This window comes from Theobroma cacao, chromosome 5, assembly GCF_000208745.1.
Source record: "Theobroma cacao cultivar B97-61/B2 chromosome 5, Criollo_cocoa_genome_V2, whole genome shotgun sequence".
Classification (NCBI taxonomy): domain Eukaryota; kingdom Viridiplantae; phylum Streptophyta; class Magnoliopsida; order Malvales; family Malvaceae; genus Theobroma; species Theobroma cacao.
Window position 1 is genome coordinate 809,076 of NC_030854.1, and position 23,711 is coordinate 832,786.

The 23,711-nt window shown below is 35.6% G+C and overlaps 6 protein-coding genes across 13 annotated transcripts; 4 read left to right on the forward strand and 2 right to left on the reverse strand.

Annotated features, from left to right (window-relative positions):
- Positions 428 to 6,115, forward strand: LOC18597556 (mitochondrial inner membrane protease subunit 2). Of its 3 annotated transcripts, none has more exons than XR_001928119.1 (10): positions 428 to 598; positions 978 to 1,203; positions 1,287 to 1,359; positions 1,875 to 2,034; positions 2,268 to 2,454; positions 3,671 to 3,787; positions 4,884 to 4,927; positions 5,500 to 5,608; positions 5,710 to 5,780; positions 5,855 to 6,115. XR_001928119.1 is itself a non-coding variant. In XM_007026668.2 (5 exons), the coding sequence occupies exons 2-5, from the start codon at positions 1,038 to 1,040 to the stop codon at positions 2,373 to 2,375; spliced, it is 507 nt and encodes a 168-aa protein (XP_007026730.2). In that variant the 5' UTR covers positions 430 to 598; positions 990 to 1,037; the 3' UTR covers positions 2,376 to 2,731. The 3 variants fall into 3 exon arrangements, 1 of the variants encoding a protein (XP_007026730.2); XR_001928118.1 differs by having other exon boundaries at positions 430 to 598; positions 990 to 1,203; XM_007026668.2 differs by lacking the exons at positions 3,671 to 3,787; positions 4,884 to 4,927; positions 5,500 to 5,608; positions 5,710 to 5,780; positions 5,855 to 6,115 and having other exon boundaries at positions 430 to 598; positions 990 to 1,203; positions 2,268 to 2,731.
- On the forward strand, positions 3,448 to 6,115 carry LOC18597557 (protein yippee-like). Of its 2 annotated transcripts, none has more exons than XM_007026671.2 (6): positions 3,448 to 3,567; positions 3,671 to 3,787; positions 4,884 to 4,927; positions 5,500 to 5,608; positions 5,725 to 5,780; positions 5,855 to 6,115. In XM_007026671.2, the coding sequence occupies exons 2-6, from the start codon at positions 3,692 to 3,694 to the stop codon at positions 5,937 to 5,939; spliced, it is 390 nt and encodes a 129-aa protein (XP_007026733.2). In that variant the 5' UTR covers positions 3,448 to 3,567; positions 3,671 to 3,691; the 3' UTR covers positions 5,940 to 6,115. The 2 variants fall into 2 exon arrangements, with proteins under 2 accessions (XP_007026733.2, XP_017977080.1); XM_018121591.1 differs by having other exon boundaries at positions 3,457 to 3,567; positions 3,677 to 3,787.
- LOC18597558 (flocculation protein FLO11) lies at positions 8,758 to 12,601 on the forward strand. The gene is made up of 5 exons (XM_007026674.2): positions 8,758 to 9,212; positions 9,293 to 9,425; positions 10,463 to 10,577; positions 10,857 to 11,891; positions 12,050 to 12,601. The coding sequence occupies exons 1-5, from the start codon at positions 9,086 to 9,088 to the stop codon at positions 12,308 to 12,310; spliced, it is 1,671 nt and encodes a 556-aa protein (XP_007026736.2). The 5' UTR covers positions 8,758 to 9,085; the 3' UTR covers positions 12,311 to 12,601.
- On the reverse strand, positions 13,238 to 14,528 carry LOC18597559 (protein BOBBER 1). Its single transcript, XM_007026675.2, has one exon. It carries the CDS (start codon positions 13,893 to 13,895, stop codon positions 13,371 to 13,373), a length of 525 nt encoding a protein of 174 aa, XP_007026737.2. The 5' UTR covers positions 13,896 to 14,528; the 3' UTR covers positions 13,238 to 13,370.
- LOC18597560 (putative serine/threonine-protein kinase) lies at positions 14,645 to 18,192 on the forward strand. 5 transcript variants are annotated; one of them, XM_018121766.1, is made up of 7 exons: positions 14,645 to 15,124; positions 15,258 to 15,405; positions 16,095 to 16,207; positions 16,464 to 16,674; positions 16,806 to 17,043; positions 17,346 to 17,496; positions 17,567 to 18,192. In XM_018121766.1, exons 2-7 carry the CDS (start codon positions 15,333 to 15,335, stop codon positions 17,939 to 17,941), a joined length of 1,161 nt encoding a protein of 386 aa, XP_017977255.1. In that variant the 5' UTR covers positions 14,645 to 15,124; positions 15,258 to 15,332; the 3' UTR covers positions 17,942 to 18,192. The 5 variants fall into 5 exon arrangements, with proteins under 5 accessions (XP_017977255.1, XP_017977256.1, XP_017977258.1 ...); XM_018121767.1 differs by having other exon boundaries at positions 14,645 to 15,065; XM_018121768.1 differs by having other exon boundaries at positions 14,646 to 15,124; positions 17,585 to 18,192.
- Positions 18,921 to 21,453, reverse strand: LOC18597561 (clathrin light chain 2). The gene is made up of 3 exons (XM_018121771.1): positions 20,958 to 21,453; positions 20,580 to 20,733; positions 18,921 to 19,531 (listed from the first exon to the last, which is right to left on the reverse strand). The coding sequence occupies exons 1-3, from the start codon at positions 21,317 to 21,319 to the stop codon at positions 19,151 to 19,153; spliced, it is 897 nt and encodes a 298-aa protein (XP_017977260.1). The 5' UTR covers positions 21,320 to 21,453; the 3' UTR covers positions 18,921 to 19,150.

Genomic DNA, 23,711 nt, shown 5'->3' on the forward strand with positions numbered 1-23,711 from the left:
AAGTACACCCAAAAGCTCATTTTGCCTGATTATGGCAGAAACAGAACTTCTGCTAGGAATTTTCCTTTTAATTTTATTTAATTTAATTAAAAACTTGATTTGATGAACTGGGGGTAACTAAGTTTATTCAACTGAGTTGAGTTTGATTATTTGTCTGCCCAATTGATCTTTCCTTTGGTACCATTTTCGACAATTTTACCTTATGTTTTCATAAACACTAAATGTAAAATTATAAAGGGGATATCAAACAAAGAATTAAACGTTGATCAAATAATTTTATTCAAATTTAGCAAATTCGAACAGCTTAATTAATCGAGCTTTTATATCATATTATTTTTATTATATATGAAATAAATGGAATATTAAATTAATTTTTGTTCAACCTCAAATCCCCTTTTTTTTACTTGACCAAATGGACCATATGACTCTGCTTTTTTGCTGACGGGGCTATTTCTTTCCTTTATTAGCAGTTCTTGACGTCAACTGCCGAGCTTCAGAGCGACGACCGCAAGCAATAAGAATCAAAATAAGCTAAAGACCCCGAAGCTTTTCTCGCGCCTGCCTTTCCTTTTACCCCATTGCTTCTCTTGCTCTCCAGGTAACTGAGTTCTTCCTTCCATGATTTCTTAATGCTCTTACCTTAGTAACTGCGTTTATGAATTTCCCTTTATGCAGCTCCCACAGCAAGTAAGATGTTCAATTTTTTGCCTAATCCAATATTGGCAGTGTTGTAGCTTGGAATTCAAGGCAGATGGCCTGATTGTGTGTGTTTCGTTGTTTAATTGTTTTGTTCATGTCGTCATTCTCAATTTAAGGGAGTTTCTGGGATACCCAGATGTTGTATGTCTTTTTGATTCTCGAAATTGCATGGTTTGTGAAGTTTTTACATCGTGTTACTATTGAACATTGATTGGGATTTAACTTTTATTGCTAATCTAGAGGAAAATGTTGAAGTTTTTTTTGGTTCTGATTGTCAGTTGTGAATGCAGATGGTTCCATATTTCACCTGACATGCATCTGTTGTCGGAAACTTGGACATGGGAACCCCTAGTGTTTTATGGAATGTCGCAAAGAAGTGTTTCACGGTTGGGCTTGTCTCGCTTACAGTTTCAGATCGATTTGCCAGTATAGTGTCAGTCCGGGGTGGCTCAATGTCTCCCACGTTTAATCCCAAAACCAATACCTTGTTTGGTTCATTGAGTGGTAATACTTTGAGAGAGTTGAAAGAAGTGTTTTGCATCACTGTTGATTCTTTCAGTAGCTACTAATCATATCTTTGGCTGCAGATGACTATGTTCTGGTGGAGAAGTTTTGCCTTCAAAAATACAAATTTTCACATGGCGATGTGGTAGTTTTCAGGTAATTGTTTGTGTTGATATTGCTTATATACTGTCTCAATTTCGTGTTAAGCCCAATGCAGGCACCTCGTGAATGAAGCAAGATTTGGGGTTGGTTTTTCATTCTTGGCTTCTGTGTGCCATTATTGTGTTTCATCACTGTTGGTTTAGGAATAAAGTTTTCTTACTTAACCAAAGAAAGCTACCATCAAGCTCTTCTTCATTATGGAACCGAACTCTATTATGTTGTTTCATGGACTTCTTCTCATTAAACTAGAAAATCAAGGAGACACTAGAGATATTGATAGAGTAATAATCACATTTTGCTGAGCTTAGAGGGAGAGAGATTAAGTAGTCGAGTAATTTCTTTTGTTGCTCCATAAGGATTTCGACGAAACTTGGATTTCATGTTCCTACATGCAATCCCCTGTTTCCTCAATCAATTTAAATGAGACTCATCTTTTAAATGCTCAGTACTGTTCATAAATGGTCTTATTACTGAAATCTGATATCGCTTTGGCTGCAACCTTTTTGCAGCTCTCCATATGATCACAAGGAGAAACATGTAAAGAGAATTATTGGCTTACCAGGTGATTGGGTTGGGACTCATTACGATGTCGTGAAGGTTCCAGAAGGACATTGTTGGGTTGAGGGAGACAATTCAGCTTCAAGCATGGACTCGAGGTCTTTTGGCCCTGTAAGTTGCCCCACCATGATTAGATAGCTTGAAGTTCATTGTAATTTAATCTTTTTGTTTCTCCTAATTCTTCTGATAATATTTTGTTGTTGAAACTTTTTCCTTGTGAAGTTTCTTTCAAGAATGATTTCTTTTATCTTGTAACTAAATAAAATGCAGTGAAGATCACTTTGTTGACTCTTTTTTATTTCCATTGCTATGAGCTTTAAACTTGAATGAGCTATCTTTTGTAGGTTCCTTTGGGTTTGGTTAATGGAAGGGTCGTCCACATTCTGTGGCCTCCGCACAGAGTAGGCAGCGTCGAGAGAAAAGCTCCTCAACAGAGAGTTTCTTCCTCCTAATTGCATCTGAACCACAATTTTTTCATGGACAGTTATACAAGTGTTTCCATGCAATTTTTCGCATTCGGTGATCTCTTTGGTATTCTACCTTCATCATTTATTCTTGTTTAACAATGGACAATATCACATGCAAATTGGTGTTGAAGGATTTAGATTTATAAGCTTAATCTATTAAGATTCAGCAGAGACTAAGATGATGAGAGGCTTGCTCAAGTGCTAGAGTCCAACTGTGGGATGCCATGTTTAATCATGTTATGTTTTTAGCCACAACTCATTCATAGTTTGGTGAAGAAGACAGGTCATAGGAAGCTCTGGATGATGATCTAGGTTAAATAAAAAGTATTTTCTTTTGAGAATCTTATCATGCAGTGATTTGCTTTGCTATGATTTTTGATCAATAATGCCATAATTCCCTTGCATTTAAATGAAGTAAAAATTGCACCATGCTATTTTTCGAGGGACGATGTTTTGAATTAACAGATATTTGGATATCGAGTCATGCAATAAGATTCGAATGGTAAATCTATTACCATTTCATTTAAGTATGTGTCATGCATGCTTTTCTAATATTGAAGAAAGATTTTACTATTATTATAATTTCACAACCAGTGAACATATGTTATTTGAATTTTGAATATTTTGAATTTCGACATAAAGTAAATGAAAAAATCAAATATCATGTGAAATTTTTAAAGTAATGAATAATTGGATATCGAATAACATGTCAAGATTTTGAATAATAATTTTGTCATCATGACTTTACCATTTCATAAGGAATGAAATAATTAATAATTCGAGTCACATAAAGTGTTACATCTTATGAAAACTATTGAAATTTAAGTAAAGTATTTGAATTTATACTAAAAAAAATTGGATAACTATAAAATTAATTAATTATAAGTAAATTCACTGTCACAATAAGACTTTTGAGTTCAATATTGAAATTATTAATTGAAATGGACCCTTTTTTGAATTTAAGATATCAGATATTAGTAGATTGTAATTACGCTTAACAATCCATTATTTTGCGGGAATATGGATGTATATGTCTATATATATATATATAAAGGCCAAACCGGTGCACCATTGGCTCAAATGTCACAATTAGATTTCTCTTTGACACTCTGTGACAATCAGCACCCAAACGCTTTCCAACGCACCACGTCCGCCATTACTTTTCCCTTCATCTTTGGTTTCTTTCTCGATCCATTTTCCATCAATTTCTTTTTTTTTTTCTTTTCTTTTTCAGTTATTTATTTGCTTTTTTTTTTTGTGGGTTTTTTGGTTTTTGGAAGGTTTAGTAGAAAGAAAACAGAATGGGAAGGCTGTTCGTGATCACTCTCGAGGGAAGCGTTTATAGCTGCAAGCACTGCCAAACCCATCTTGCTCTCCTCGATGACATTATCTCTAAGGTCCTCTTTTTTGTAGATTGTTTGTAAAATCCTTTGTTCTGCTTTTTGTGAATGCATTAGTGTCTCTATGGGGTTACTTTTGATCCTGCGTTCCTTGGGAGGTTCTTTTGGGATATGGGAATTGATAAATCTGTGACAAATGGACCCAAAAACGAGTGAAAATGATTTGAACAACCATTCAAGGCTGCATCATGGCTGTATTTTTCATGTTAAGAATTTAAAAATGAAACAGGCTGATGGCTCTGTAATTTGTGGTCGTTGAAGTTTTTCCTAGGGGTTGCGATGCCTCATGCTGTTTCTCTTTGATGATTTTTCATGGGAGAAATGCGCACTAATATTGCCCACATAGCATTCAGTGTGATTTCTCTTTGTTTTGCAATTATGTGTGTTGCTATGGAATTAATATTTGCTTAGAACTTTGATGTATGGAGTCATTGTGATGGGAGGAAGCCTAAGGAGGGTCACGTCTGTCTTAATGACGGTGACTGTTTTTAGCAAGCTCTTTTGATTTTATGGGGCTTTTAAATTGGTGCTAGAAAATAACTTTCTCGTATGTAACTTCATTTCTCTTTTTGATTACGGAGTAGTTCTTAAATAGCAACTTGGCTGATTGAATTGGAGTTTATTCGATTTTACATCTAAGATTTTGTGCGGTGTTGTAAATTTGAACATAAAAAATTTGAGACAAAAGGAAGAAGGAGAATAAGCAGCTCATACATCAGTCTATCGTGTTTGATTTTAGATTTTTATTTGTTTTAGAATCACCTCATCCTTTGTTTGCTGACTATTAACATTGATTTTATTTTAGATACAGTCTGACTTGTTTCGAATGTCCATAGAATATACTTAACTATCATCATACATGGACATACATATGTTTCTGATTTTTATCAAGCCATTTTGTTGCTTGATCGATGGAAAAAAGGATATGAAAGTTGGGGGAGATTGTCAATAGACCTTTCCTTTCTGTTATTGGAATGGATTCTCTGCCTTATCTATCACTTCACCATAGCCATGTTTTTCGTTGACCTCCATTATATCAGGTATTGTTCAGCAACACAGAGATATACTAACCCAGCCTTTACCTGTGTTTCAGTCTTTCCACTGCAGGCATGGAAAGGCTTATCTCTTTGATAAGGTGTAAGTATTTCCTTGTCATGTACTTTATAAAGCCAATTTTTGTCTCCATAGAGCGTTGCCTAGAAATATTCTTTTCTATTCAAAAATTATGCACATACGTGTTTTTCTACTAATACTACTATATATGGTCTCTTATTGCAATCAATGAATTGAAAGCTATGCATTTGTAAGGTGTTTTTTGTGGTATGGTATGTCCTTTTCCTTCCTTTTTATTTATTTGCATAGAAGAAATGAATGAGATCATCTTATTTCTACTAAAGAAGCAAGTAAGAAGTCAACAATCTAAACTAATCAACTACCCTCTATTCTAGAACAGGCCAAAGGAAAACAGACAGCCAGAATCAATTAATCAGTCGTTCCCTTTCCATATGTTCCCCTCTTTCTGCATATTCTAAATTATAAATGAAGTATACTAATTGTGCAAGAATAACCACGGGATAGGTGAATGCAAAATGACTATTTTTTTTGCGATAGAATTGAGAGTCTAGGGGCATGCTCCATTACTTATGTCATATGCATTCTGCAGATATGAATGGTTCAAATAACATATTTTCTTTCTTAATGCATCACAGTGTGAATATCACAGTAGGAGAGAAAGAAGAGCGCATGATGATGACTGGAATGCACACTGTTGTTGATATATTCTGTGTTGGGTGTGGCTCGATTGTGGGATGGAAATACGTAAGTAGTAGTTTTGAAATTGAGTTTTTGCTGGTTTGATTTCTTTACAAGGCTTAGTTGCATGAGTTAATTTCTTAGAACTTATCTCCCTTTCCTAACAGTGTGACTGATTGTAGGAGGCTGCACATGAGAAGTTACAGAAGTACAAAGAGGGAAAATTCATTCTTGAGAGGTGCCATATCACTGTTTCTTTCAGTTGCATGTAATATTTCAATGTTCTCAAATGTATATTTAACCGTGGAGCAGGTTTAAGGTGTTGGGCCCTGATGGAAGCAATTACTTGGTGAGTCAGGAAGCTATGGTTGGTGGAAGTGATGCTGATGATGCTTGATTGCAATTCAGTTTGCCATTTGATCAAATGTTTTAATTGTACATTCTCTGCATCTCATGTGCTTGTTGGCCTGCTATTTAGGCTCTTAAATTGGAATTATTTTTTCTGTTACAGAACATTCTTTGCCAATAGTATTATTAGAATGATTCCGTTCTTCAAAGTCCGGGTTGCTTTTACTGTTCGCTAATGACATCTTCATGCAAGTCTTGCACATTACACACGGGAGATAACACCATGCTCTTTATTTGCAGCTACATCATACTTCTATCCACTTCTTGAAATGCTGGTTTTTGGAGGCATTGCCTTAATTTCTTTTGTTCCCCTTTTGATTGATGGCAGCATGTTAATCAAAAATTTTGTTGCTTTGAGGTTGAATCATGGTTCTATCGGCCCAATAACAGGCTTAGGCTAGGCAACCTGAAGGATCCAAATTCTTTGGCCATGGTGGATTAGGTAGGCTTGACCCATTTTAATGTCTTTAATTAAGAATATCTTGGTAATGATATTGTTTGATTCAGTAAATCTCTTCAACCAGCATATCATCTTGATTTGCGGTACTTTTTCTAAGCTTGATTAATATAGACAGAACCTTCATCCTTAGGACTAGATATAGGTAGGATTTAAGTTCATGTGTGACCCTGGCCCAGATGGGATTAATTTGTCAAAGCTTGTATGAATGTGCTTTGCATTCATGAACATCCTTCCACCTGCAGTCTTCTGACACCGACCATTCAATCATGGAAAACTCTAGACCCCAGAAAAAATCAATCAAAAAAAGAGTGGAAGGCACGTGACCCATGTGCAGCTAAGCTTTGTATAAATTCATTACACCCGAAACAAGGAAGGAGATGAGATGAATTATGAATCTCTTAAGATGGGGCCTGAAATGATATGGGGAAAGAAACAGATGTGGGACTCAAAAGGATTTGAGACCGCCAAATTGGCTTATTCCCCACTCCCCAGTTACCCTCAATTGCTTTCTGCAGCTCTAAATCTCATCTTGAGATCATTCGATTAGGGTATTTTGTCCATGTAATCAGTAAGGGATTTCATGTTTGAATATCTTAATCATGTCGTGTCTAGACATTTATCATGAATTCAACTACGATAAATTCCGCATTGTATTATGTCCAAAATTGTTCGATGATATTTCTATTGACTAGTGATAAAAAGATTTAATTTCGTGTTTACGTATCTTAATTGTGTCGTATTACATGAGTAAACATGAATATCAAATCAAAGTGATAGATAGGGACAAAGCAAATGCTTCGTTTCAACATCAGTTATCATCAATTTTGCTCTTTAATTGCGGCTCGAAATAAGGTCTTCTGCTTTTTGTTTTTTCTTTCCTTATGATACTGTTCCCCCGGAGGCTTCGACTTGGCACGTCAGGTGAGGAGACTCAGCAGATAAAGACTGCCAATTCTAGTAGGTCCCCCAATTGCAATGTTAGAAGCATCAGCATTTAGGTTTTTAGCTCCAAATCATATTTGCATTGTCGTTCGTTCAACATTATTGGAACCTTGCTCCCTCTTAATTCATCTTTTAAATACTAGCCTACTACCAACTAGTATTAAATTACAGTATTTTATAAAAAATATTAAATATAAAAAGTTAAAATAAAAATATTACGTAATTATGTTATTATTTATTATAATATGTTAATATCGTATGATATAAAATGATATTATATTTTGATTATTTAATTTAAAAAAAATTATAAAAATTTTATTAGATGTAATGAAAAATAAAAATAAATTCAAATTTTTTCAAATATTATGTCATTATTTAATGAAAAGATCCGAATCGGTGACTAATTAAATACTTAAAAAATGAACAAACATTTTCAAACGTTTGGATTGTCCCTTTCCAAATTTCCAAAAAATAGCAACGAAAAAGTTTTTTTTTTTTTTGGGTGGATTGATTGGGGCCCAGAAATAAAAATGCATGCAGGGGCGGAGTTTAAACCGCTCGATTCACGAGGCCCATTGTCCTGTGTTCCAGGGTTTAACCCCCCTTTCATTCAATCAGGGCCGTCCGATTAAGTATCGTTCATCTCGAGAAATCCAACAGCCTCGTTTAAATCTCAGCTTTTGAATGCCCGACCCGAGCTTTTGAATTGAAACTGCAAAGGGAAGGATCCGGTGTGACGCGGCGGAATTTAGCTTAATATGTTAAAAAGTCAGTCGTCCACCATGTGTTGCCCTCAAGAATGTTTTCTTCAAAATTATTTTATAAGTAGACATGGTTTTACAATCTAACTACGAAATTGCCACTCATTACTCATTACCCCAATCGAAACTATTTTCCTCGTGACATTTAAATAAAATCTAACAATTTTGTATAGAATGTCTCGTGTTTTAAATAGATTAACTTATTTAATTAATCACATTATTATATTAATTTCTATAATATGATACGTTTATAATACTCATTTAATCAGATTAATTGTATGTAAATAGATCTATTGTGTCATACAAAATTTAATTTGATTTATTTAATAAAATATTAATTATTCATATCCATTAAACGTGTTAAATGTAATAATTCTACTTATTTATAAAAATATTAATTAAAAATTGATCATCAATAATATATTTTTTTAAAAATCTATAAAAAATATCCTATTTAAATCGAAATAATTAATCAAAATTAATAAAGAAAAATGAGTTTCAATTATTAATATCTAATATATTACATCAAGATCAAAAGGGCCCATCCATGGTAAATGGCATTTTGGTTATTATCCTAATGATAATGACTTATTGATATAAACAACTGCAAGAGCAACACCCTGGTAGCAATGCTTCGTTGCGTCCCTTCTTCCCTCAGTTTTTTTCAAATTTCCTCTGAACTAACACTCACACCTGTTCCCTGTCAGATCATTCAAAAAAATAATTTTTAATTCAAATAAAAAAAGAGGAAAAAAGTTCTCTTCTCTGAAAGATTGAACATTTCCCTCTTTCACACGGAAATGAGGTTGTAAAAACTAATAAGATCCTCCAGCTTCGTTGAACCAACCTTTGTTTTTTTTCTTTTTTTTTTTGGATTTTTGGTTCCATTTTTGTAGCTTTGAAAGCTTGGTTTTGGATCTGAAAGAGATAGATTTTGGTGTGCTTTGATCGGTTTTATTGAGAGATCGGAAAATGGTGATGAAAGAGAGAGACGAGGAGCTGGCTTTGTTCCTGGAAATGCGGAGACGAGAGAAGGAGAAAGAGAAGAACAACAATCTTCTCTCGCTTCACAACTCGGAACAACTCAATGCTCCTCTAGGTAAAAACGTTACGGACTTTCGTTTTTTTTTTTCTTCTTAAGGTTCTTCCTTGTAGCTTCTTAACTGATTGTTTGTGTAGGATCTAACGTCAACGTCAACGGAAACGGCGGCGGCGGTTCTCCGATATCGAAGATAGTATCGGCTGTGCCGGTACGGAAGACTGCAGCTGATATTTTTTTGAATTCGGAGAATGAAAAGTCAGATTATGATTGGTAAATGCTGAAGATATCTCCACTTCTTTCTCTGTGTTTTTGTTGATTTTTTCAACAGGATTCAGCGATCCATTGATTTCTAATTGGATTTTTCCTTATCCCTTTTAGCTTGAGAATTTAAGATCGATCTCTGTTTTGGTTGTTTATAGGTTACTATAAGTAAGGAGCTCTGAGTTTTGGTCAATGGAATCTACGTGCTTAGCAAATTTCCCTTTTTCAGTTTTTTAAATGAACAAAAAGGATACTTTCAAAAAAAAATGAAAAAAAAGGATGAAGTTTGTGTGAGCAACTTTTTAGTTTAAGGTTTTAGTCGTGTAAGTAACAATGATTTGATCTAAAAGCTTCCCTTTTAAGAGGGAGAGGTGTGGGTACCAATTAAGCCATAAAGAGAAGAACTTGACATCATTTGGAACCTTTTAAAACAAAGCCTTCAGTTGCTTTTTGCAAAATTTTTATTTTGACATTTTGTTTTAAATGAAGAATTAAAATTTATTACTTGCTTTTTGTTTTAGAGTGTTCTGATCGGTCATATAGCAGATGAAAAGTTGTGAGAGTTCAAAGTTTGGATATGGTATTTGTCTCAAAACCCAATGGCTTGAGTTTTTAGTAGAAGGATATGGCATAATGCTTCTATTAAGTTTGCTGCTTCAGCAATATTAATAATTCTAAGGGTCCCTCTGCTACCTTTCTCTCAATATAATTTTGTGCCATATGTAGGATGTTGTCACTAGTAGTTCTAAATGGGATTTTTCTTTCTATACTTGCATTTAGATAACGTTTGTTTTGGCTACTATCACCGTTAGCATATGATTTGTTAAAGATCTTATTTTTTTCCAAAAATGGAAAAGCTTTTGTATTTTTTCAAAACTGAGTAATTATTTGTTGCTTTGACAGCAAACCAACAGTGATGCATACCTGAGTGATAATTGACATTTCCTGATTGTTACACATTGAATTCAGATCGATCATGATGATGTGATTCAACAATAAAATTGTTTCTTTGCTCTGTATTAACGGGAGATATCTTCTGCCTTCAGGCTTCTTACTCCACCTGGTACACCACTATTTCCCTCTTTGGAGATGGAGTCGCAGAAGACTCTAATGAGCCAGATTGGGATGTCTAATGCTCGCCCTACTGCTCTGAAAACAAGGGTAAGAACTCTTATGTGACTTGAGTTCTGGATGCTTTCCACCCTTTTCTTCTGCTGTGATCAGCCTGTGCAGATTGCCAAACTTAAGTTGTAATAGAGATTTCAGTTTCAATCATGTTATACTGGGAGCATTAGATCTCTTTGGCATGTATTGTTTCAGCTTTATCCGGTTGTCAAGTTATGACAGTTTGCTGAAAATATTTTCTCTCTGGTTGTTAAGAGATTTTTGTTACTGCCCTATTGTCATATCTTGCAAATTTATTTTGCCTTGGGGTTTCAGCTGGCAAATCACCGGGAGGAACCTGCTTCAAAGAGCACTCTAGCACCAAAGCAACAAACTTTGTCAGCCGGACTAAACTCTTCCACAAATCTTAATAAAAGGCCATCATCTTCAGGGGGTCCAAAATCTGCTAGTAGACCTGCAACACCTACTGGCCGGCCCACTCTACCCACAGCAACCAAGCCTACGAGATCTTCTACACCTACATCACGAGCCACCTTGCCTTCCACAAAACCTGCTGCTTCTACAGCAAGATCCTCAACTCCAACTAGATCCACAGCACGTTCTTCTACACCAACTGCTAGACCCTCATTGCCAGCTTCCAAGTCAACATCAAGATCGGCTACACCAACCCGTCGACCAGCTACCTCATCTAGTACTCCTATTGCATCTGCACCTACTGGTCGATCGTCTTCAGTAACGAGATCAGCTCCCACAACTTCTTCAGTACCGAGATCAGCTCCCCTTACTTCTTCAGTTATGAAATCCGCCCCCCCTATGTCTTCTGCAACAAAATCAGCTCCCACTACATCAAAAAATTCAGTACCATCACGAGGCACATCTCCAACAGTAAAGTCTAGGCCTTGGAAACCGTCTGAGATGCCTGGTTTTTCACTTGATACCCCACCAAATTTAAGGACATCATTGCCAGAAAGACCAGCTTCAGCCACACGGGGGAGGCCAGCAGCAGGTGGCACCAGGTCAGCTTCTGTTGAGGCCAGTTCTAATGGAAGACCAAGACGTCAGTCCTGCTCTCCTGCTAGAAGTAGGGCATCAAGTGGCAGTGTTTGTGGTAATGGGAGCTCCATTCGTTCTGCTCGTAGAGCAGATACTAATGGTAGTGACAATGACAGTCCAGTAGTGATAGGAACAAAGATGGTTGAGAGAGTGGTAAATATGAGGAAACTGGTACCCCCAAAACAAGATGACAATCCTTGTAATAACCCTACTGCAAAATTATCTGCTTCCCTTGACAGCTCAGGCTTTGGAAGAACACTCTCGAAGAAGTCTCTGGATATGGCTCTGAGACACATGGTATACATCTCTTTCTTTACATCGCCTCATTCTGCTAACTTGAATCATACCTAGAAGCTTGTTGATACTCCCTCACCGTGGCATGCTCTAATAATCGAGTACTGTTCTTGTTCGGTATTTAACTATCATTAATAATTTCCGGATCTTTTCTCGTGCAGGATATCAGGCGAAGTATTCCAGGCAACCAGCGTCCTCTTATGACAAATGTTCCAGCTTCCTCCATATATAGTGTGAGATCAGGATCCACAAAGAGCAGGACTGTAAGTGTTTCTGATTCTCCTCTTGCCACAAGCAGCAATGCTAGCTCTGAGCCAAGTGTCAACAATAATTCATTCTGCATTGATGGGATTGAAATGGAATACAACGATCTCAGTAGCGAGAGAGGAAACTCCTCTCCCACCAGCCAGCCAGCGCGCTAGCTGACCAGCAGACTTTCCATTCCAAAAATATATATCGATTTACAAGCTCATCATATTCCTACGCGAAAGCTCAGTCAGCACGATGATTAAGAAACAACCTGTTTCTCGAAAGAAGGTGATTGGTAAGCCACATTTCAAATTTCTGTAATCTGTTAGCTCTTGTAGGCAATCAATCCTCCAGTATATTAATGTGTAAGAATGAGTTAGATCTTGGGAAACAAGAAACTCTTTATGATTAAACTGTAATTCCTGGAAATGGAAGTTATGGAACTGCTCCCTGCCTTCCTCAAACTACAGAAAATACCCTAAAACCAGAGTTTTCTGCCTCTTGATTTTACCATTTAGCTAGACAAGCACAAATGAAACTATGGAGGCATTAAAAGACAAGGCTTATATATTAAAAAAAATTAGACTATTTTACTTCATACGGAAAAAATTATTAAAAAAATTGTTATTTTTTAGTTCGTATTTACACGAACTTTTAATTTTAACGCAAAATTAGGAACCGTCAAATTCAATGTAAATTTACATTTTTGATCCATTAATTTTTTATTTAAATTATTAATCCATTGATTTTACTGATTTATATGATATATGACATGATATTGGAAATATCTATAAAAATATTAATTGAAATTGAATTGAAAGGTTATTAATTTTTTATAAAAATATCAGGCTTTCAGTATGACAATAAAGTATGAATTTTTTCACATAAAATAAAATAATTTTAAAAAATTAGTATTTAAGTCAAAATTGAACTGAACGGTTATTAATTTTTTATAAAAATTATGGGTTTTGAGTATAATAAAAAATATAAATTTTTTTCACATAAAATAAATGAATTAAAAAAATAAAAAATTAGTAATTAAGTCAAAAAGACAAAGCAGAGTGCTTCCTTCAAGCCTTGTAATTTTCGATGATGGAGCATAAACGGCACAACTGTTTATATTAAGTAAATAAATAAATAAAAGATAAAAAAAGAATTAATCTTAATCTTATTTTATATTAATAGTCTAACTCTAATTAATTAATAATAACCCTAAAGCTAATCTTATTGGCTTTACATCATCTTTGCATTGGAGAAGTCGAAATTCGGATTCTGAGCCATGAATTTCTTGAGCATCTCTTGGTTCTCGATCTCCTGGCTGGTGGGAAGCCCCAACTGTTTCTGTCTCTGATCAAACATCATCTTCTCGACAGCTGACCTCGTTTCAAAGTCCAAATCAGACAACTTGCTCGGCTCAGGTTCTGCCTTCTGAGTATCAATCTCGGGACCTCCCTTCAACAAGGATTTCCACCAGTTGGACTTATCACACTTGGTCAGAAACACAGAGATCATGCTTTGGTCCTCCAAGCTCCAGTAACATTCATCGGGTTTCACGGTCCCGAACAACTCCCCGTCAAGAATCGGAGCCTGACCCTTTAACCCAATCTTCAGATACTTCTTCTTTATATTGCAGATAACGTCCCTTGATCTGGTTCCCTGAGAAACTGGGATGCTAACAGTCACCTCTTGCAGATTTTGGCCCCATGAATGATTCTCCATGTCAAGACCGTTTGCTTTGTTTGGAGTTAGCTTCGACATTTGCTCTAAGAAGAGAAATTAACTGAATAAGTTAACAGAGAATCGATAAATAAGATATATATAAGGTTAATCGATAATCCCATTCCTACTCTATTTTAATTAACTGACAGAATCATAGTATAACTCTAATAAGATATTATCTACTTGTCTTTTTCTTTTCTTTTTCTTTTTCAAGTTAAGTAAGGAGACTTTGAGGATGATTTCAACAGTGGAAATTTCCTAGTGACACCCTCCGGGATCTATTGTCTCAAGTCAAAATTGTAGACTTCCAAGGCAAACAGTTTCAAGCAGGCTTACTACACAAGTTGACCCAAGGACTCACTGTAAGAAGTAGGCGCAGAAAAGACAAGCAAGAATCCATCTCACTTTCCCATTAATAAATGTCAAAAGTCGTTTCATTATGACATGACAAATTGTGGAACTGTTCTTGATTTTCTAGGACTCCAATGACTTATGAAAATGGAAACCGAAACCTTGATGCTGCTTGCATTTGCTTCCAAATACATGAAGGTCCACCGTCCAGGGTCTTGTGGACCATGATTGCAGTCAGAGGCAATGTCAAATCCATAGACAAGTTCTTTATTTGACCTTAAATTACTATGATCAAGGCCAAATCTTTTTGGAAAATGGAACTTCGGGGCAATGCTTTTCTTTGTTTTAGTTGTAGAGAAAATTTATATCTATATATATATATATATATTTTTTGCAAAAGGAGTTTGAATGGTTGAAGAAAGCAATCGTACAAGTCAACGAAAACATTTCCCCATCTAAATGGAGAAATGCAAGTAGCCATAGACAGTAATGAAAACTCCTTTAGTTTATTACAGGCAAAAGTCACTGCCTATCAAACCCACCAACTCCTCCTCTTATCATCAAAGTGTGAACAAGGCTTTTTGGCTATCGTGTCTTTGCCCTAGTTAAGAAAATCTAACCCCAGGTTGTCACTTTCAGTATCTCTTTCACTCCTTTCTGTTAATGGCCAACTCTTTGCTTCCTCTTATTTATCAATTCCTAGTCAAATTTTACAACACATTTCGTCTACCCTTTGATGCTAAATGGATCTTCTTGTTTCCCAATTCTGTGTGCTCCACCATCCTTCGAGGGGCTTTCTTTCTGAATTTTCTTCAACCAAACCATATCTTTTCAGCATACAAACACCTGGGAACTCAGGTTAGGATTTGTAGATTCTGAGAAGGTTTTACTGAATCTTAACACTCTAGGTTTGCTAGGTTGGTGAATTTAACTAGCTGATCTTTTTGTTCTGTTTCATTTAACTGGTTCTGCTGGGTACTTTGTTGCCTTCAATATTGCTTCTTTTTGCTTTATGAGACAATTAACAAGTCTTTGGCTTGGTGTTTTCAGGGTTGAATAAGAGATCTAGTTTATATGAGTTCAGGTGTGTAGCTCCAAGATCTTGATTTGGTATCTGGGTTTGCCATGAGTTGTAGGTGCTTTGGTTTGTTTGAACTGTTCAAGGGAAGGAATAGTCATGACCAGAAACAAGCTCAAGGTAAGAATTTAAGTCTAATTCAGTTGATTTATTTATGGGTTTGTTTCTTTTGTTGTTTTCTGCTTCTTTTTTATTTAGATAATCAAAGTTGTAAGCATTTTATAGGAAGGCAATTCTGTAATCATCTTTCAACTGCATTTGTGTAAAGCTCTGTTCCTTTGTTTAAGCTCTTGATCGACTTACTTTAACCAACAAGACAACTAGTTGAACATACGTAGGCAATGCAGGTTGTTAATGCCTGGAAAGAAAATGTGGGTCTGCTTGGTAGTGAAATATGTGTTAATTATAGTTTTGTGGCTTCTTTTTCTATATATCTTTGAAATTCCTACTACCGACATTGGTTTTGGTTGTTTCTGTAAAAGAATTACAAAGGAAAGAGCACATTGTTAGGCTGTATATCAGTAGAATGAGTACCTGATATATCAAAAACATTTGGAAGAACAAAGAACTTCTGGAAAAAGTCAACATTGGCTTGCTCTCTTTTGCTGTGTTTCGGGTCTAGCCTACAGTAGATTCATTTATTTTTCTCTAATGAGTTCCTCGTGCTTTCCTGATTTATTTTTCTGTTTGAAGCACAGGGTGCTGTCAGATGGTTCTACTTTTAGTTTTCTATTGGATATTTTTGTATTATGTAGTACCTGACAAGGTTCTCATATGCTCATGTGTTTGTTGTATTTGTGCATGGCTAGAGTTTGCTACCGACAATATAAGGCTCTTTTCGTATAATTCATTGAGATCAGCAACATCAGATTTCCATCCATCAAACAGAATCGGTGGAGGTGGTTTTGGAGTTGTCTATAGGGTAAAGCAAAATGGCCATTCTTTAGTTTTGATGTCTTTACAGTAGCTGTTCAATCCTTTGGAAGAGAGCATATGTGTCTGCTGGGTGTTTTCGCATGAGTTTGTGTGTGTGTGTGTGTGTGTGTGAGAGAGAGAGAGAGAGAGAGAGAGCAGATTTTCTGGTTTCTGTATGCGTACTGGAATCCTGTGTCAATGCCATGTTGGATTTAGTAGGCAAATAATAGTACTAAGACTTTGCCTTTTGTGATTGATTGCAGGGAGTTTTGAGGGATGGTACTCAGGTAGCCATCAAGACTCTCTCTGCAGAGTCTAAACAAGGATTGCGTGAATTCGTGACAGAGATCGATATGATATCAAACATACGACATCCAAACCTTGTTGAACTAATTGGCTGTTGCGTTGATGACAATCATCGGATATTGGTTTACGAGTATCTGGAGAATAACAGCCTTGCCAGTGTTTTACTTGGTAACCATATAACTCCTATGCCTTCTACTTTTGTCTTATGTCTATCCAATGCATTCTACTTAAGAGACAAAAATGTAGATAGGTTTCAAGCTTTCAGGGTGTGCTAATGTCTAGAAATCATAATTTTTCAGGTTCGAGAAGTAAATACATTGCTCTGGATTGGCCTAAGAGAGCTGCTATATGCTTGGGTACAGCTTCTGGTCTTGCATTTCTTCATTACGAAGCTGTACCCCATATCGTCCACAGGGATATTAAAGCTAGTAATATACTTCTAGATGGAAATTTTCAGCCTAAAATTGGGGATTTCGGGCTAGCTAAGCTTTTCCCGGAAAATGTCACTCATGTCAGTACTCGAGTAGCAGGAACAGTGTAAGCTTGATTCTCATTGCATTTCATCCTTTGATTATGAACTGCCTAAACTGTTTAAATTCATGAGGTTTGAAGGATTCATGCCTTACAAAACCATCTTTTTAGCATCTGCAAATTCTCTGTTTCAACATTAGCAAGCATAGAACAAAAAAGATAAACGATATGGAACTCTCAAGTAAAAGGCTTACTCAGACCTACAACATGGAATCTTTCTCATGATTTTCTTTCGTGTCCTTTGCCTTCTATTGCATTTTCTTCTATTTCTGTCATTGCATCTCACTTATAATCTTATGTTTCTGCAGCGGATACTTGGCTCCGGAGTACGCCCTTTTAGGACAGCTAACCAAGAAGGCAGATGTATACAGTTTTGGGGTGCTTGTGCTTGAATTAATCAGTGGCAGAAGTAGTAGCAAGGCAGCATTTGGAGTGGAATTGATGCTTCTGGTTGAATGGGTATCTTTCAAAACCTTTTTCCCATTACTTTGAAGGGAATGGAAACTGAACTTGTGCTGACAGAAACTAGAAATGCTGCTGTTTGCAGACATGGAAACTCAAAGAAGAAGAAAGGCTCCTAGACATTGTTGATCCAGAGCTGACTAACTATCCACAAGGTGAGGTGATGAGGTTTATCAAGGTGGCCCTGTTCTGCACCCAAGCAACTGCACACCAAAGACCAACCATGAAGCAAGTGGTGGAGATGCTTTCCAAAGATGTGCATCTCAATGAGAAGATACTGACTAAGCCAGGTGTTTACAAGGGTCCAACCTCTCGGCACTTGGGGGCTAGTGGCTCGGGGACATCATCTTTTTCAAAGACCAAAGGCAAGCAATCGGCTGATCCTTCTTCCTCAACCAACATTTATAGTTCTCACAGTATAACAGAGATGCTTCCTAGGTGATGCACTGGCTGGTTGCCTGATCTTTCTTACAGTTTTACTGCCCTGACCATTCCATTTGATTTACACGAGATAGTGGTACAGTACAGATCATTGTTAGCCATTTTTTTTTTCTCTCATTTTTTGAAAATACCAGCAGTTGTGTCCAGAAGTTCAAAGGTTGATTCCATGTCCATAGACCCATTTGTGTAATTGGTAAGAAATTAATGTACCCAATTGAAGTTCGTTATTGAGTTGATCTAGTTTGAATTTAAGATTATCGTGCTTCAAATGTTAAATGTGTTATCGCATTTAAAATATGATAATATCATATCTTAAACAAATTAAATCAACTGAACTCAAATATGATAATTTAATTTATTAAATTAATTGTGTTATCGTATTAATTTGTATAATATCATCTGATTAATTTATTTATAATATACATTTAAATAGATTAATTATGTTTAAATGAGTTTGATATCATAATAATGTGAAGGTATTAAATTTGATTAAACTTATTTAATAAATATGTTAATCTTATCGTATCACATAATATATATAATAAGCATATCTATATATATATTTAAAATTTGACTCGTTTAATTAACAATGTCGTATTAATATTTAGCCATATAACCGTGTCGAGAAAGAATTGCCTAATTCAACTGTAATAATTATGAACTTGCTCCGACCTGTGCATATATCCCTTCTCCGTTTAATAAATAAGAAAATGTGATAATTTTATGGATGGAAAGCGCCGCCATCAGATGGCATTTACCGGTCTATATTTACCTGAGACTCCTTGTTTCCTCCGAGATGCGGCGGTAACTGCGCCCAGCTTGTCCGGGCTCAGCAAAGACGGGCCGCAATGCAGGAGGCTATTCTTTCCGAAACGAACAAGGCGGGCCATCTGGTTGAGCCCACTGGATTGAAAACTAATATCCAAGGGCAGGAAACTTCTGCATCCCTGCCCAAAGGAACACTAGCTGAGACCTCAAAGTAAACCAATATGAACCTAGACTAGACAAGAAGAAGGCCTAAGGCAAGGGGATAACTTAGACAAGATATATCTCCAGGGCCCAAAAACAAAGAGGTTTTGATTCATAAAGACAAACCAACACAGAACACCGGCAACCAGAAGAACCTTCGAACAGAAAGTAGAGGATTATACAAAAAAGTAGTTTAATCACACTAATTTACTTGTGACATGGATACTCAGCAGCTTCATTCTCAAGCAGCAGCAACGGTCTTGGGAGTAGTTGCAGCTGCTGTCTTGGGGGGAGCAGCACTGGGACCAGCACCAGGGGCCACAGGGGGAGCAGGAGTACCGGTTTTAGCATCTTTCTTGGCTTCTGCTGGTGGTGGCGGTTTGGGCTTCATGTGGGGAGGGGGATTGTGCTTTAACTTGACAAGTATCTGACGCATTCTTGAGAGATCAGTTGGCTTCCCAGGTTTAGGTCCCTGGATCACAACAATGGAAGGTTTCTTCTCTTTATCTTTCTTCCCCCTCTTCTCTATAGCTGGCACCTCATGTGGGATAAGTTCTGCAATTGCCTTCCAGTAGTTTTTCTCAGCTTCAGCATGGAACTTCTCCCGGCTTGCCAAGAATAACTGTCATAGACAATCCAAGACATGTAATCTCGATGTCAGTCACTGGCTTGACACTCAACATAAAACCGTCCCACAATGTAAACAGCTATGACCATGAACACTGCACTACACCTTTTCTTTCGGAGTAGAGCTGAAACAGCAATTGAGCATATCATTTTATTTGGTGCCAAGAAGTCAACTACTGTGACAATGCATGTTCACATAATATACTATGACAAGTCAACTACCAAGAAGAATGGATTTCACAATAAGCAGCAACACTTAGTCAATGCTAAAGCAAATTCACCAACTCCATGTAGGATAATGAAACACATCATAACCTCATGTTAACTTTAAGGTAATATTCACACTCTTCATCCCATGACCTTCAGAATTAGCTCCAGCCCATATAGGCTTGACACTGCACTGCACCTTTTCTTTCGGAGTAGAGCTGAACAGCAATTGCACATATCATTTATTTGGTACCAAGAAGTCAACTATTATGACAATGCATGTTCACATAATAAACTATGACAAGTCAACTACCAAGAAGAAGGAGATTCACAACACCTCCAACTTAGTCAATGCTAAAGCAATTTCAACAACTCTGTGTCCGATAACGAAACGCATGATAAATTCGTGTCAACTTTAAGGTAACATACACACACTAAATTCATGTCAACTTTAAGGTAACATACAAACACTAATCACACTTTTTGTCCTGTCACCTTCAGAACCAGCTCTGGTATCAATTAATAATCCCAGACCAATTTTCTTAGGAAATCAAGTTCCTTAATAAAATCCATATTGATCTTTCTCCACGTAAGTAGAATTATACTCAAGAAACAATCTTGTTAACATAATAAATCTATAAACATTAAACTTTTGCTTAAGAGACCATAAATCCGATCACAAAATCGACTGTTTAAGAGACCATAAACATTTGCTTCTACTTAAATTACAACACCAATTTTCACGAGATGAAAGTGATGGGCAAAAAATACGGTAGTCCTTTAAACTTTTTATACAATATAAAACATAGTATAAGAAATTGTGATTGATCCATCACCTTCTCCTTCTCCCTGTTGGAGGCTTTGTTATTTTCAACAGCAGTGCTTCTCTTCCTATAGAATTCAACTTTGTACTCGTCTGCTTCCTTTATGATTTGCTCCAACATCTCCTTCTCTTTCTTCTCCTTCTCCTCTAGCTGCATCGCGTTCTGTCTGCCAATCCATAGATTCAATTTAAACCGTTAGATCATTAGAAATCAACTTCCAGACACTTCATCAACTCAGATTCTACCAAAAAAAGGAAGAGCTAATAGCAATTTATATATATGAGCCTTTTAAATTCTGAATATTACAGAAATTTGCTCAATATTTCTCAAAATTTGATATATGTGTCAATCAACAGAAACGAAGTTCGACAGAGTTACTCGTAAGCTTACCTGCGCCACTCTCTCAAAGCAAAGCCTTCCTCTGCCTCCATATCTGCAGGTGGAGGCAGGATCGGACCATCCAGTCCTCCAAACTCTCCGTTGAATCCCTTCCCGTTCTGCTCCGATGAGAAAGCAGAGTATCCGCCACCACTACCGTAGATCGGCGGTGGAGAAGGTGTTTCCGGCATCGGTTGAGATACGAAGACGTCATCTCCAGTACCGTATGATTGATTGTTGAACATCGGAGGGGAATCAGCAACCGAGTCCTTGACCGAGTCGGTTTCGAAGTTTGAGTACGACTCGAATCGCTGGGAAGCGAGGCGAGGGTCGTAGCCTATGTAGCCATCGTCGTCGAATGGACGAGACGACATCGATTTCAAATGCCTTTTTCTCTCCCCCGACCCTAACCGATGGCTGCGGTTTCAGTAAACCTCTCTCTCTCTCTTTCTCTGTATATTTTTCTTCAGTTAAAAACCATGAGCGATTGCACAGAACAGAATCTTAGATGTTTTGATATGTTACATTCGTGCTGACGAACAGTTGCCAGATGGCGATCAACGAATGGAAAGAATCTACATTTAAATGAATGAAGTGCCGCCACGCGTCTGATTGTCCTGGAGTTGAAGGCTTCCGATGCTTTTCTAGTTTGATACAGCGCCCGCCTTTTTCCTTGACCCTGTCCCCACTGCCTCCAATGTGCAGCTGTTGCGTTGCCGAGAGGGGAAGCCTCTGTTGCATGGTGCGGCATGGGCTACGCTTCTGTGGTTGGGACTGTATCAGTCCTTCATAGATACGCATTTCGAATCCAACAACAGTAGCATTCGGTGGGACCCTTCATGTCCCAATCAGTCCATTGCGCCTGTTAGACAATTTTCGTGTCCAACTATTAATTGCATCCTTTGCATGTAGTGTTGTACCTTGTGACTGAACAATCTTATAAAGTTGGTTAAACTTTAGGTATATATTACCGTGTATTTACTAGGGATCTCACGTTATTAAAAGATAAAATAATTTTTAAAGTTATAAATAATTTATTTTATTTTATAAATTTTTTTTGGATGACAAATTTAAACTTATAACAGGTGATATCACGATTTATTTAATTCTTCATCAAATCAATACACGATTAAAGAAAATAAAATATACGAATCTCACATTAGTAAATGATATAACGAGTTTTAACTTTATAAGCAAGAATCTTCTTACACCTAATAAATATATATTTTGAGTTGAAAGTGTGAGCTTATGATGTATTAAATTTAATTTATGCATGTATTAGCTATACATTTGTGTATATATGGATTGAACATTATCCATGTATTTTTTTATGGTAAATTATCTTTTTGATCACTAAATTTTTTTTAAAAAAAAATTTAATCACTTAACTATAAAAATATAATATTTGATTCAACAACAATTTAAATATTAACATTATTTTGGTTAAACTTTATGAATATATTAACATGTATTTATAACGGATTTCACATCAATACAAAATTAAATAAATTTTAAACTTATAAATTAGTACCTTCATCCATTTTATAAACATGCTTTTTGAATTAGAAATGTGCATTCATGACGAGGGTTATCATAACTTATCTAATTATTCATTAGATCGTCACATAGTAGAATAGGGTAAAATATAAAAAATGCTACATTAATTATAGATGGAATGATGAAATTGAATGAGATAAGAGATGAAAGGAGCCTTAGATTTATAAGTAAGAATTTTATTTTATTTAATAGGAATGTCTTTTGGATTAAAAGTATGGATCACAACATATTAATTGCACTTTATGTATGTACTAATTATACCTTATGTATATATTAATTATCTTTTTTATCACCAATTTTTTTAAAATTTTTTATTCTAATCACTTAATTTTATCAAATAATAGTTTAATCATCAAAATTTTAAATATTAGCATTATTTTGATCATTAATATATTAAAAGATAATTATATCTCTTTTTTTTTAAAAAAAAAAGGATATCTCACTTGATATTTCATATTAGTTACTCTACCACTTGGTCATGTCCACATGACAAAGTAAAATTTTTAAAAAAATTATTACCACGTGAACATAAAATCACTTGATAGAGCAATTAATGTGAATGATAATAAAAAATATTAAATGAAAAATTCGTTATTTTTTAACGGATAAATAGAAGTTAAGACTTTCAATGGTAAAATATGATTTTGACTTCGATTTAACTAAAATAAAAAATAAATTGGTTGTATACCAGGCATTTTTCATTGTGTGATCTATATTTGTAACTATCTTAACAAAACAAACTAAGTAGCTTTGTATCTATAAAATTTATATTTTATTTTAAATATATGATTTTGACTTAAATTTCATTGCATTTTTATGATTTGAAGCAAAATTTGCTTTTGATAAACTATACCAAAAAAAGAAAAAAAATAAAATATTGAAGCATTATACCAAACTCCGTAAACCAATCATCATATGGTAAAACTCGAACACTTTATTGTCCAATATTTTATTTTATTTTTGTACATTTCAATATTTTTATTTTGAGGTATATATACAAAAGAAACTAGAAAAAATTTTTAAACTTCAATAAAATTGGTTATTTTGTTCCACTTTAAGTAGATTAATTTTTTCTTTAGGTGACATAATGCATTAAATGAAATATTTTTTGTAAAAAAAAAGTATTTTAATTATTTTTTAGCCAATGTCTATGACACCATTCCAAACACGAAGATCAAAACACGAGGATCAACGGTGTCAAAGCGGTGT

Coding starts and splice junctions, on each gene's coding strand:
- LOC18597560 (XM_018121766.1), top strand. CDS start 15,333: ATGAGTTGTAGGTGCTTTGGTTTGTTTGAACTGTTCAAGGGAAGGAAT. Junction 16,675..16,805: donor CCTTGCCAGTGTTTTACTTG/GTAACCATATAA, acceptor ATAATTTTTCAG/GTTCGAGAAGTAAATACATT. Junction 17,044..17,345: donor ACTCGAGTAGCAGGAACAGT/GTAAGCTTGATT, acceptor ATGTTTCTGCAG/CGGATACTTGGCTCCGGAGT.
- LOC18597557 (XM_007026671.2), top strand. CDS start 3,692: ATGGGAAGGCTGTTCGTGATCACTCTCGAGGGAAGCGTTTATAGCTGC. Junction 4,928..5,499: donor GCTTATCTCTTTGATAAGGT/GTAAGTATTTCC, acceptor AATGCATCACAG/TGTGAATATCACAGTAGGAG. Junction 5,609..5,724: donor CGATTGTGGGATGGAAATAC/GTAAGTAGTAGT, acceptor GACTGATTGTAG/GAGGCTGCACATGAGAAGTT.
- LOC18597561 (XM_018121771.1), bottom strand. CDS start 21,319: ATGTCGTCTCGTCCATTCGACGACGATGGCTACATAGGCTACGACCCT. Junction 20,734..20,957: donor GCTTTGAGAGAGTGGCGCAG/GTAAGCTTACGA, acceptor ATGGATTGGCAG/ACAGAACGCGATGCAGCTAG. Junction 19,532..20,579: donor CCAACAGGGAGAAGGAGAAG/GTGATGGATCAA, acceptor TGTCTATGACAG/TTATTCTTGGCAAGCCGGGA.
- LOC18597558 (XM_007026674.2), top strand. CDS start 9,086: ATGGTGATGAAAGAGAGAGACGAGGAGCTGGCTTTGTTCCTGGAAATG. Junction 9,213..9,292: donor ACAACTCAATGCTCCTCTAG/GTAAAAACGTTA, acceptor TTGTTTGTGTAG/GATCTAACGTCAACGTCAAC. Junction 10,578..10,856: donor CTACTGCTCTGAAAACAAGG/GTAAGAACTCTT, acceptor TTGGGGTTTCAG/CTGGCAAATCACCGGGAGGA.
- LOC18597556 (XM_007026668.2), top strand. CDS start 1,038: ATGGGAACCCCTAGTGTTTTATGGAATGTCGCAAAGAAGTGTTTCACG. Junction 1,204..1,286: donor CTTGTTTGGTTCATTGAGTG/GTAATACTTTGA, acceptor CTTTGGCTGCAG/ATGACTATGTTCTGGTGGAG. Junction 1,360..1,874: donor GGCGATGTGGTAGTTTTCAG/GTAATTGTTTGT, acceptor ACCTTTTTGCAG/CTCTCCATATGATCACAAGG.
- LOC18597559 (XM_007026675.2), bottom strand. CDS start 13,895: ATGTCGAAGCTAACTCCAAACAAAGCAAACGGTCTTGACATGGAGAAT.